This window comes from Callithrix jacchus, chromosome 3 (assembly GCF_049354715.1).
Source record: "Callithrix jacchus isolate 240 chromosome 3, calJac240_pri, whole genome shotgun sequence".
NCBI classification, from domain to species: Eukaryota; Metazoa; Chordata; class Mammalia; order Primates; family Cebidae; genus Callithrix; species Callithrix jacchus.
In genome coordinates, this window is record NC_133504.1 from 176,262,032 (window position 1) to 176,275,880 (window position 13,849).

The 13,849-nt window shown below is 44.8% G+C and overlaps 1 protein-coding gene across 1 annotated transcript; it reads right to left on the reverse strand.

Moving 5' to 3' along the window:
- Positions 1 to 809: 809 nt before the first annotated feature.
- Positions 810 to 11,400, reverse strand: MED28 (mediator complex subunit 28). The gene is made up of 4 exons (XM_008993549.5): positions 11,228 to 11,400; positions 6,966 to 7,032; positions 4,763 to 4,875; positions 810 to 2,886 (listed from the first exon to the last, which is right to left on the reverse strand). The coding sequence occupies exons 1-4, from the start codon at positions 11,384 to 11,386 to the stop codon at positions 2,689 to 2,691; spliced, it is 537 nt and encodes a 178-aa protein (XP_008991797.4). The 5' UTR covers positions 11,387 to 11,400; the 3' UTR covers positions 810 to 2,688.
- Positions 11,401 to 13,849: the final 2,449 nt, after the last annotated feature.

The following is a 13,849-nucleotide window of genomic DNA, read 5'->3' on the forward strand; positions in this document are numbered from 1 at the left end:
TCTGCCACCACGTCTGGTTAATTTTTGTATTTTTAGTAGAAACAGGTTTTCGCCATGTTGGCCAGGCTGGTTTCAAACTCCTAACCTCAAAGTGATCAGCCTGCCTCGGCCTCCCAAAGTTCTGGGATTACAGGCATGAGCCACCATGCCTGGCCTCAGACTGCTCATTAGAGGAGTCCTGTGTCGGGCAGAAATGGTCTAGCACCTGCACCTCCACTGCGCTTGGTGACAGCCATCATGGACTGGGTGAGAACATGGCAATAGGTCCCCAGTGGCAGGAGCTTGTGTAATTGAACTCCTTGAAGCTGCTTTCTTGAAGGGAGGACTGAGCAGCGCTCCTTCACAGCCTCACACTTGCTAACGTTCTGGCACCCTTGCTACTGACTTCCCATTCAACATCTCCTGTAGTCTGCAAAAATAGTAAGTCTTAGTCTTATCTCTAATTTACAGATTTATTATCTATCTATGAAAATGGGAACAACAATATTGATTCTGTTATAAGCCTTCTAGAAGATTCAGCGAGATCATTCAAGGAATGTGTGTGGCACAGATGTTTGTTTGGAAGTTGAAAGCCTGAAGCCTATGGGCAGACCAGAACCCACCCCTGGACAATGAGAGGAGTCTTTCTTCCAAGACATAATACTCTACTCCCTGGTACCAGGGCAGTGACTCAGCCAAGGGCATTTACAGTAATTGAGAAGGGAACTTCAGAGGATGGCTTGTGATTTTCTCCCTGAAAAAGTCAGCAGCTCAGAGAGTTTCTTAGAGGGTTATTCATCACCCAGCAAGACGTTTACAAACAGACAAGATTGAAAAATTGTTATTTATTTGGCAAAAAGCTTCTGAATTTAATAAAGAAATGGCAGTAACTGTTACATACAGTAATTCAAAATCTTTTCACTAAGCACCAAACAGGATAGTTCTCAATCTTTTAATCAAGAACCTCTTTTAGAATACCCAAAACCTAATCAGTTTATTTAGGTTTTTAATCAAGAAATATAAAGCTGCCAATCACAGTTTCTAATTACCACGAGATGATCAGGTTAACAACCTTGAGGTCATAGCATATGAGCTTTTCAAAGCTTTGTTTAATCTATATGTCCTAACTGAGGGGATTTGTTGGTGTCAGGCTGGTAATCACAGATCCATTTGCCAAATGCCATATATACTCACAACAAAAAGATAAAGACTATATGGTTCCTATATATGTAAGGCGAACAATGTCTAATTCTCACTAGCATCATTGAATTAGAGTAGGTAAAAATCCACAATTATAATTGTGAGGGGCAGAGAGACTGATACAAAGCTCTAACCTACCAGGGAGAACCTAGCAAGTGCAACAGAAGAGATCAAAGTCCCATGCCTTGGGGATGCAACAGAACAGGTGCTGGGAGGCTTCAGGGACCAGGCTCACGAGTGGATGTCAGTGCATGTGGGAAGGTGCCTTCAAGGCTGAAGAAAATAAAATGAGGCAAGACACAGAGTCACAGGAGTACTGCCAGTCAGAAGATAGTGAAGCATTTGTTCGTAAAGAGATGTGATCTAATAAGAGACTATAAAACTCAAACAACCTAACCAACGAGAGGCAGAAACAACGCTGGTCTCCATTTCTTAACAGCAACTCAACAGCGAATCCAAGGTTGCCTGCAAAACTAACAAGAGAGCAAAACATCCTTCCAAAGGCAGAGGCGCCACATGCTCTTTGTGGAGGCTCAGTAGCCAATGATCACCCTGCATCCCCTCCACCCTCACCATGACACTCTAGTCCCTTGGAGTCAAATCCACTGGCAACAACCTTCCTTAATGGAAAATGTTTCCCCTCCCAAAATGTAAAACAAAAATGATACATGCAAAGAAAACTCAAAACAGAAATAGACAATCACAGCAAGCTTAGCCCCTCACAGCTCACCTATACCCCACTGTCAAGACTACTGAAAAGTGTCTGCCCCATTAAACAGATTCATTACTGCAAAATGTAATAAATGTTAGCGTATCACTGTTCCCACTACATCTCTCCTTATCAAAGAAAAAGTAAACACCACATAAAATATAAACATACCCCAAACAGAGGTCAACATCAACCTAAGGATCCTACTGTAAGATTACTACATTAACCCAAGATAGTTCAATCCTCTTCTGACCTATTTACAACAAAATCCTCATTCTGAGAGCTCTGGAAACATTACAAATATTGTGTTAGATTCCTCTTCTTGAGGTAGTTCAAAGTCTTAAAACAGAGCAAATTCACATACTTTTCTATTCACCACTGAGGGGTAATTATCATAAGGCCTACAACTAAAATCCCCTTCTCCTAATTCTTAGGTTATTATGCTTTTTTCCATCAGATCAAACTAAAGGAAACACATATAAAAAGATGAAAAGTCATACAAAAATTTAAAAACAATCAAAACCACCATAAAAAAGAATCTGTGTCATCACACTCACAGTCAAAACTTTGCTAAAGACAAAAAAAAAATTTACTTGATTTATCCAAGCTACAGACCCTTAAAGTACTCAAGAAAGTAACAGCTTATAAAAATAGTGGAAAATTTTTCAATGGGAGCATAATACTAAAATGAACTCATCATCTGGCAAAGAATTCTTCCAAAAGGTCAAGTCCACAGGAAAAGATGTGTGGCCAACCTCACGCACCAGCCCACTCACAGTCCAAGTGCCTTAGCCCTTGGCTTAGGTTGGCTTCAGAGGTGCAGGGATGTTGGCAGATGCCTGCTCCAGGTAGGCCAAGGAGCCCTGAGGGATGTCGGCTGGCTTTTTGTGCTGCACATTGATGTCCTCCAGCACCTGCTGCCAGTGCCTCAGCTTTGTCAAGTGCTTCTGGACTAGTGCATCTTTCCGCTGTAATTCATTCCTTAGTTCTGAGACATCCTGCAGATAAAAGCGACAGAGTAAGTCAGAGCAAACTCAGGAAAAACATATATGGTTCTGGTTAGTTAAGAGACTAAGAATTCAAAACAAAAATAATCCATTAAACCATATTAAGTCCATTACTCTGCTTGGCTCCACTGTTTGAATAACCCAAATGATATGATTCTAACGTAAGTTTTTATGTTTTGTTTTGGGTTTTTTTTAGACAAAGTCTCACTGTCACCCAGGATGAAGTGCAGTGGTGCCATCTGGGCTCACTGCAACGTCCACCTCCAGGGTTCAAGTGATTCTCCTGCCTCAGCCTCCTGAGTAGCTGCGATCACAGGAACATGCCACCATGCCTGGCTAATTTTTGTATTTTTAGTAGAGATGGGGTTTTGCCATGTTGGTCACGCTAATCTCAAACTCTTGACCTCAAGTCATCCACTCACCTTGGCCTCCTGAAGTGCTGGGATTACAGATATGAGCCACCATGCCCAGTCTATGTTTATTTTTCTTACAGCAAGTAATATGCAAGTTACAAAATTCAAAAGGTACCCAAGGGCAGCCAAAAAAAATCAAACTGATATGGTTTGGCTGTGTCCCCACCCAATCTGATCCTTAATTATAACTGTTACAATTCCCATGGGTCATGGGAGGAGTCTGTTGGGAGGTGTGGGCAGGTCATTCTCACGCTGTTCTCCTCATAGTAAGTATCACAAGATCTGATGGTTTTAAAAATGGGCGTTTCCCTGCACAAGCCCTCTTCTTTTGTCTGCCGCCATGTGAGATGTGTCTTTAACCTTCTGCCATGATTGTGAGGCCTGCCCAGCCATGTGGAACTTTTGAGTCCATTAAACCTTTTTTCTTTTGTGAATTGCCCAGTCTCGGGTATGTCTTTACCAGCAGTGTGAAAACAGATTAACACGAGGACTCTACCCCATCCTAGTCTCCAGCCACCCAGTACCACTCTCCAAAGGTTACTGTTAAGAACCTAATTAGTTATCAACAACTGTGTACAAAAAAATCCACACCATTCTATCACTTCAGACTATGAACTGTTAAAATTATATTTTTCAAGAGCTTTTTACGAACAATAGCATTAAACCCTTTACTAAAGACCCAGTCTTGGACATACCTGCACTGTTATTCATGTATTCACATCAGGAAATGATCCAACATGATAAACTATGAGAATATCTATCTATCCCCAACACCTGGTATCACGAATGGAAAGAGACTTTGATTAACTGGGACTAGTTACTTCAAAAACTGCCCCCATAATCTCAATTCAGTGTTTCTCACTGAGGGCATCGCTGGCTTTTTTGGCAAGACTGTTCTTCACTCTTCCACACTGCATGGGGCAGGTCCTGGCCCAACCCATTCAATGCCATTAAAGCTTCCCAAGTCATCGTGGCATAGCTTACACTTCCAAACGCCCTAGCTTAGAACAACTGAGATCAATGAAATCCTGAGTTTCAAGGACTCTGGGTCGGAACACTACTTTTTGATTCCTTGGATTCCTGTGTGCAAGGCAATGGGTAAGGCAACTGGGGACACAGATCTCAGTTTTTGTCCAAAATGAGTCTATACATATTAATGGATTTTTTAACGTTTTTCATATGGCAGAATCTTTTAAGAAAAATCTTTCCTGAAGGCCAATGACACAAATCAGATCAGAGCTGCTCTACCTGACACTCTCTTTTTGAACCCCACTCATTGGCTTCACTTCTTGTTCATGTTGTCCCAAACACTGATGACTAGCCACATTTCACACTGACCTATAAAGCCCGACTGAGACTCGTGAGAAACAAGCACATCTCATCTAAAGCATAAAAGGAATCCTGGCACCACTTAGTTCTTCCTACAGAAGCTGAGAAGACAACTGAGTTCATACCTCTTTGATAACTTGCTCTGGTTTCTGGACAGATAACTGCAATCTTTTTTGTAAGAAAAAACACTCTGTCTGTCTTGCGATATCCAGAAACTTCTGGATACACTGATCAACACCTTTAAAAAAAAAAAAGACCAAAAAGATTAATATAAGAAAAACACTACATACATTTATCTCCCTCATAAATGAATTATCAGAATGTAAAAACAGAGCCTTCTCATAGACGACTCAGAGATTTTAATCTTAGCCACAGTGGTAATAATAACCCCCAACTTCTCATGTGTTAACCAACATTAAACAGTAGATAATTCATGCTTTTCTCAGGTTAAGAAAAAAAAGAGAGAGACCTTAATAGAGCATGAAAGCCATGAGATCTTCTTAAAAAAGACTATGTGGAGGCCGAGTGCAGTGGCTCATGCCTATAATCCCAGAGCTTTGGAAGGCTGAGGCAGGCAGACTGCTTGAGCCTAGGAGTTCAAGACCAGCCTGGGCAATATAGCAAAATCTCCTCTCCACAAAAAATAAAGACACAAAAATTAGCCACATGTGGTGGCTTACACTGTGGTTCCAGCTACTCGGGAGGCTGTGGTGGGAGGATTACCTGAGCCTAGGAGGCAGAAGCTGCAGTGAGCAGAGATCGGGCCACTGCACTCCTTTCTTAAAGGGTGAGAGGCTGGGTGTGGTGGCTCACGCCTGCAATCCCAGCATTCTGGGAGACTGAGACAGGTGGATCACTTGAGGGCAGGAGTTTGAGACCAGGCTAGGCAGCATGGCAAAACCACGTCTCTACTAAAAATGCAAAATTAGTTGAGCATTGTGGTGCATGCCTGCAGTCCCAGCTACTTGGGAGGCTGAGACAGGAGAATTGCCTGAACCTGTTAGGCAGAGGCTACAGTGAGCTGAGATCACAAAATTGCACTCCAGCCTGGGCAACCAGAGTGAAAATGTATCTTGAAAAAAGAAATGGCACAGTGGCTCACACCTGTAATCCCAGCAGTTTGGGAGACCAATGTAGGTGGATCATGAGGTCAGGAGATTGAGAACATTCTGGCTAACACGGTGAAACCCCATCTCTATTAAATATAAAAAATTACCGAGGCAGGTGGATCACGAGGTCAAGAGATCGAGACCATCCTGGTCAACATGGCGAAACCCCGTCTCTACTAAAAACACAAAAAAAATTAGCTGGGCACGGTGGCGCGTGCCTGTAATCCCAGCTACTCAGGAGGCTGAGGCAGGAGAATTGCCTAAACCCAGGAGGCGGAGGTTGCGGTGAGCCGAGATCGTGCCATTGCACTCCAGCCTGGGTAACAAGAGCGAAACTCCATCTCAAAAAAAACAAAAACAAAAAATTAGTGGGGCGTGGCAGCACATGCCTGTAGTCCCAGCTACCCAGGAGGCTGGGGCAAGAGAAGAGCCTGAACCCAGGAGGTGGAGTTTGCAGTGAGCTGAGATTGTGCCACTGCACTCCAGCTTGGGTGACAGAGCACTACTCCATTTCAAAAAAAAAAAGAACATGTAAAATATGGTAGAAAGAAATCAGAAGCTCTGGTTACCTCTAGAGACAGAACTTGGGGAATAAGAAAACATACAAGAGACTTTTCTCTGTAAGACCTATTCCAAAAATAGTAATAATTTTTTAAAAAGCAGTACACACAGGCCGGGCGCGGTGGCTCACGCCTATAATCCCAGCACTTTGGGAGGCCAAGGCGGGTGGATCATGAGGTCAAGAGATCGAGACCATCCTGGTCAACAAGGTGAAACCCCATCTCTACTAAAAATACAAAAAATTAGCTGGGCATGGTAGTGTGCGCCTGTAATCCCAGCTACTCGGGAGGCTGAGGCAGAAGAATTGCTTGAACCCAGGAGGTGGAGGTTGCAGTGAACCGAGATCGTGCCATTGCATTCCAGTCTGGGTAACAACAGCGAAACTCCGTCTCCAAAAAAAAAAGGCAGTACTATTGGTCTTCTTTACCTAGCACCAATATGAAAAGCTCATTATAAACGGTTCATTATCAGTAATATAAGATGTCAACTAAAAAGCTGAACCAAGAGCCAGCAGCTAATAGAGATTATGTGCACACATTTTAGTCCCTGAACTGTTCTCTCAGGATAAAAGCAGAACTGAAACACATTAAGTATAAAATTAGCAACTAGGAAATCTTGCTGAAGCCAAAAACCTTGTGTACACAGAGGGAATGCTTACCAGTTCGAATTTCTTCCTGATCAGTGCCACTGACATAGTCCTGACTCACCAGAGATGCAAAGCAAGCCTGTGTAATCAAAACATAGGAAAGAAAAGAATGTCATTCACACATCAAAAACTTACTCCAAAGGAAGAAATAACTTCTCCTGAAGTCATTTGATGAGGTGGCAGCATCTGTGTTTGCACATGAGACGGCAAGACATCATGCCAACATAAACACCTGGTAAACTGAGTTTACCAATTACGCCCATGGAGCAAGCGCTAGACAAATGAGCCGGCATTACATCTGGTCTCTGTGCTACCCCATGCCCCTTCCCTTTATTTTACTCCACACCAGGCCCAGACACTCTTCCAGCCCCACTGTGGCCTATTGCTGATGCTTACACAACTCATATGACCACCCATTCAGGACTCAGGTCAATCTTCTCCCCCTCAGAGAGACCAGCTGGTCTACCCTTTCTAAGTGGTGACCCTCCTGCTCACGCTCCACCCCCAAGCACAGCTCTATTGTTTTTCACATAATTAACTGACATCATACCCGTTATTTTCATCCATTATTATCTGTCCCCTACTAGTAGGTGAGAATTTTGTCTCTTATTCACCACTGTCCTCCTAGTGCCAGGAACACTGCCTTGGCACAAGGGAAGTGTTTAATAACACATATGAATGATTGACTGGATGGCCTAAGAGGACAAAGTTGGTGTCTCATGCATATAATCAAAAGTCCCAGAGGAGTTCTCTCTAAAGGACACCTAGATAGACGCAAATGCAAATCAACCAAGGAGTTCTGTCCATAAGTAACTGAGGAAATGCCAGGCCCACTGCAAGAAGTGAGTAGGGAGATTGGGGAGGCACAGAATGTGAACAGGATGGCAGGTGGACAAGCAGGGGTTGGAAAGGAACCTCAAATGCAGGAAAGCAGAGCTCTGCCAGCAATTAGCAAACTACATTTGGTGTGAGGCAGACAGATCTGAGCCCAAATTTAGGCCATTAACTACATGTGAGCGCCCTTCGAGAAACAAAAATTCTGCTTGCCTGTAACTCCCACACTTGATTTACAGAAAAAGTAAATCAGAAAAACAGATTGCCCATTCTTTGGACTACTGTGAAAGCTGACTCCTCTTGGGTTTGGGATGTGGATAGGCTGTACCTCTTTTGTGAAACCTATGGCTACTAGAAAACATCCCACCAAGAGGCCAACCACGAACAGAGAAAATCAGTCCCTGCCTTCAGGAAGCTTGTGATAAACGGCAGTTAGTTGCCACGAACTGGTCAGAAAGGCCCACCAGTCAGGATGGCAGGAAATGATCTCAAGAATTTTACTCCCCTCCATCCCCTTAAGAAGAAAATTAGGGGCCAGACGTGGTGGACTGCTTGAGTCCAGGAGATCAAGACCAGCATGGGCAACATGGTGAAACCCCGTCTCCTCTAAAACAAAAATGAGCCAGACGTAGTGGTGCGCACCTGTAGTCCCAGCCACTTAGAAGGCTGAGGCAGGAGGACCACTCGAATCCAGGAAGTGGAGGCTACAGTGAGCCAAGATCATGCCATTACACTCTGGCCTGGGTGACTGTCTCAGGAAAAAAAGAAAAAAAAAGAAGATGTACAGGCCTTTAGAGACAGCTGGACAGCTGTACTGAGAAGAAAATGTGTGGTAGTCCAGAAAAAAAAACTGTTTTGATTTTTTTTTTTTTGAGACGGAGTCTCGTTCTGTTGCCCAGGCTAGAGTGCAATGGCACGATCTTGGGTCAGTGCAACCTCTGTCTCCCAGGTTTCAGCAATTCTCCTGACTCAGCTTTCCAAGTAGCTGGGATTACGGCGTGTGCCATCACAGCCCACTAATTTTTGTATTTTTAGTTAGAGATGGGGTTTCACCATGTTGGCCAGGCTAGTCTTGAACTGACCTCAAGGGATCCAGCCACCTTGGCCTCTTCCCAAAGTGCTGGGATTACAGGTGTGAGCCACAGCATGTGCCTAGGAAGAGAACAGCTTTTTAAAAGCATGGCTACAACAGAGCCTTTGCCTGGAAAGCAAGTGCTAGTCCTCATTTCCACAAACCCAATGGCTCACTTTGAGCAAGTTAGTTCCCCTCACTGAGCCTCAGTTTCTCTATCTATTAAATGGAGGAAACGAGACTAACTGGTCTCCAACATTCCCTCCAAAATCAAGAGTGCATGAGCTCAATAAACTCCTTCCATCAAAGAGCATGTACTGAGCAGCTAGAATAAACGAGAGACCTCAAGAGGTGGCATCTGAGCAGTCTGAATGAGCAAGACAGAGACCTCAAGAGGTGGAACCCCAATAGGAATGAGAAGCAGGTGAGCAGGGGCTGCCATGTGCCACTGGAGGCTGTGAAAATTGAGGTTCACACAGAACACAAGGAAGGAAACAGGAATAATTCCAATGAATATGTGGCCTTTGAACTGAATCTTGAGACAAGACTAGATAGGTAATCACCCAGCAGCAGAGGATCCAGCTAGCACCTCTCCCTCTCCTCTTCACCTGACTAAATCAAAATGCTGCTTTGGCTTTCATGCTCTCTAGGAAGCCTTCTTTGATGTACATGCCCATATGTGCTCCCACAGTACCCCAGGTTTCTTCTAACAGAGCACTGATCCCACAGCAAGGCAACTGACTGCCATTTATCACAAGCTTCCTGAAGGCAGGGACTGATTTTCTCTGTATTCTCTGTATGGATAATCAAGTCCCAGAGGGAGTTCTCTCTAAAGGGCACCTACAGATGCATACGTGAATCAGCCAAGGGGTTCTGTGCACAGGCAATTACACTGAAGACTCCTTCAATGTCTGACAAATATTCAGCACCACAATAAACGCTCCTTCAATGTCTGACAAATATTCATCTAGCAGTTGCTGTCCACTACCACTGTATTGGCACTACGGGATAAAAAATGTGAAGTGTGTGGGTACAAAACAGGTAGTCTCTGACTTCACGGAGCCTGGTTTAATGGTAAGTATTAAAAAGAAGGCCAGGGAAGGGTACGCTGAGGACGTGATGCAATGAGCTGAGGAGGGGCCTGGAAGCCCAAAGAGAAAACAAATGGTACATGTGGGAAAGCCTTGTGTGGCTGGAGTAAGAGGAAATGAGTGTGAAGGAGAGAACTCAACATGCAACGCCTGGGAGACCACACTGAACATCTTGATCTTATCTCAAGAACAACAAGCAGCCACTGTAAGTTTTTAAGCAGCAGGGTGCTGGGAGTCAACTCTGGCTAAGACTTGTACAGGGCCAGTCTTTCCGCAAGTGCCCATGACTGACAGCCACCTCACCTCAAGAACAATGCTAGATTCTGCTCTAAAGCTCACCATCCCCTTCCTTTACCACTTAGCACCACCTCAAAGGTGTCTCCTTCTCCTCTTCCCAAATAGGGCAGATTTCTCTGTCCTTCAAATCATTTATTTCTAAATCTTTGTACAGCCCGTGGTACATCCAGCCCGAATAATATAGTTTATAAATTATATTCATGTACTACTGTGCTATTAGATCAGTATAAAAGTCACAAAACTGGGATTTAAAATGTGGAAAAGTTAACTCCAATTTGAAGTTATATTACTTTATTACTACACACGAGTAGCTCATCTTCCACTTTAAAGACCACTGGAAATCACCAAAGCATTTATTTTCACCTCTCCGTCGTCCCTCAATACATAGTTCACCTTCCTTGCCATAAGGTAAACTCCTTGGGCAGAACTCGGAGACTGGGTCATCTTTGCCTCCCTCCCTCCCCAACCGCCAACATTCCTCTTTCCTCAGCCCCTAGTACCAGGCTGTGCCTGGTAACTGAAGTCAATTTCCGCTCTAAGAGTCCCATTACTTCAGGATCGTTTAAGGGTGAAGTCCAGCTGAAAGGAGACAGGGCACAGCAGTGAAACTTTAAGCTCCGAAAAGGCTTGAGCCCCTATTAAACATGTAGGAATGCAAGAAACGGGGCTCGGCGATGGGACCAAGGACCGGCTGGTACGGCAAGAGCCGGCTGGGAATCTGGAAGGGTTCCAAGGTTGGGGGTTAGGCCACCTTCCGACTCCAGGTTTCCAGAAACCTCCAGTTTACGCGCCTCCGGCAGCCGACCTGAATTGAATACGAGCCACTGGGAAGCCTAAAGCAAGTGACTTAAGTTCTTTAAGCCTCGGTTTCTCTATCCGTAAATTAGATGCTAAGATGCCTGGAGAGATACGAAGACGCGCGGTTCACGTTTCAGGAAAAACGGAAGGCTGGAGACAAAGACTCCCATGTCTTATATTACCTCGAAAGATGACTCCAACTCGTCCACCAAAGTACTGTTGGAAGGTCTAGGAGCGCCTGGAGCTGCCTGAAGAAGCGAAGCTTGGCCCGGGAGGCCCGGCGGGGGCTGTGGGGGCCCAGGTGGCTGCCCAGAAAACATTCCACCTAGCGGAGCCGCCATGTCTGGAATGGCACAAGAGAGGTCCACGGCGCCTGCGCGGAATTTGGCGCAAAAGGTCACGTGGCTGGGGGGGGGGAAACAAGGCGTGGTCACGTGACATGACCGGGCGGTGGGAGGATTTTGTTTGGCCGCTGGAAGCAGGAATTTTGATTCTTCTGTCTCCTTGTCTGTCGCAAAACAGAGTTTACATGTCTTTTCCTTTTTTCTTAGCTTAAGAATAGAAAAGAAGAAGAAAAAATAAATAAAAAGAATAGAAAACTGGCCAGATTAGACCTGGTTGTGTGGACAGGGGAATTAATAACTACCGTAGAGCAAGCCTTACCACGAGAGTCAGGATACTGTATATACTATGATATATACTACTCTGCTAGTCCTGGCTGTGCCCCGAATGCCTGCAGAGACTTTGGCTAAGTCACTTTTACTTTCCGCGGGCTGTTTACCCGTTGATAAAAGGAGAGGGTCACCCACTCACTCCACAAATATTTGTTGAGTCATTGGTTATAGCGGGAAGAAACCAGGCAAAGTTCTTCCTAAATTCTGGTCGGAGTTGGATAACGGAAACAACTTTGTTGAGATTCCCAATGTGCCCGGCACTGTTCTCTTTAGATATTTATGGTTACACTAATGAGACAGTCACTGTGCCTTTTCTTTCTTTCTCTTATTATTTCTCAGGGTCTCGCTCTATCCTGCCCAGGCTGAAGAGCAGTGGCATGATCAGGACTCGAACTCCCGGGCTCAAGCAATCCCCCCACCTGAGCCACCCATGTAGCTACGACCACAGGTGCGTGCTGTCACGCCGGGCTATTATTTACTTAGTTACTTAGTAAGTTTTTAGTTTTAGAAGAGTCGGGGGTTTCACCGTTTTGTCCAGGTTGGTCTCCAACTCCTGAGCTCAAGTGATTACCCCGCGTCGGCTTCCCAAACTGTTCACAATACCGGCATAAGACAATGCACTAGGCTGCTAATCCTTTAATAACCTGCTTTTAAACAATTGCTTTAGGCCAGGCGCGGTAGCCCACGCCTGTAATCCCAGCACTTTGGGAGGCCAAGGCGGGCGGATCACCTGAGGTCAGAAGTTCGAGACCAACCTGACCAACATGGAGAAACCCTGTCTCTACTAAAAAATACAAAATTAGCCGGGCGTGGTGGCACATGACTGTAATCCCAGCTACTCGGGAGGCTGAGGCAGGAGAATTGCTCCAGCAGCCTGCAACAAGAGCGAAACTCGTCTCAAAAAAAAAAAAAAAATGCTTATTTATCCCTTATTTTGGAGACGGAGTCTCGCTCTGTCGTCAGGCTGGAGTGCAGTAATGCGATCTAGGCTCACTGCAAACCTCCGCGTCCCTGGTTCGATCTATTCCCCTTCCTCAGCCTTCCGAGTAGCTGGGACTACAGGCGAAGCTGGCCGCTCCCGGCTGATTTTTTGTATTTTAGTAGAGATGGGGTTTCGCCATGTTTCTCAGGCTGGTCTTGGACTCCTGAGCTCAGGCATCCCGCTCGCCTCGGCCTCCCAAAGTGTTGGAATTACAGGCGTGAGCCACCACATACGGCCCACTTATTTATCTCTTTAGAAGCCAAATAACATTTTTTCATCATACCTGATTTTAGTTATCACCCAGCACACTTAAACTGAGCTCTCTATTTCCCAGGCACTATTTAATGATCTGGGGGTTATATCAATCACCCCAAATCTCTGGAAGGAGAGAGACATGCACATAAATATATAGCAATATTGTGTAGAGAGAAGAGCTGGGAAGGAAAATGAAACCCAGTAAGGAGATGGCTAGTGATGGAGGGGTGTTCTTTGAGATAGGTGATTGAAGAAGGCCCCTCCAAGGAGATCTGGACTGTAGTGACTGGCGTGAAAATTTAGGAGTGCTTTCTACACCGAGGGATCCCTGAAGAAGGATCCTGCCTGGCATATTTAAGGAACCACAGGAAGCTCAGTGCCAGAGGAGTGAGCCAGGGCAGAAATATTCAGAGAAAAAGCAGGAGCTTCCCTTTGCCAATCAGGCTCAAATCAAGTCATCTTCCCAGCCTCAGTTTGACTTAGATCCCCACTCCTGGGCACTTGACCCTGTTTAATTTTCTTCACAGCTTTTATGTAATCTGAAATTATCTTGTTCATTTCTTCATAACTAAATCACCTACCCGCCTCCTCTTCCTCTCTCTCTCTCTATCATACACATGCCAACTAGAATGTAAGTTCCATACATCAGAGCCTGCCCATTTAATTCACCTGTATCACCAAAATCTAGAATGGTGCCTGTCATAGACAGACATAATAAATATGTGGTGACTGAAGGAACCAGAAGAAAGTGCCTGGAGGAAACAAGTCTACTCCAGTGGTTTTCAGACTGTTTTGGTCTCAAGACCCCTTTACATGCCTAAAAAGTACTGAGGATCCCAAAGTTTTTGTTTATGTGGGTTATGTCTGCTAATATTTATAAGTTAAAACTGAGA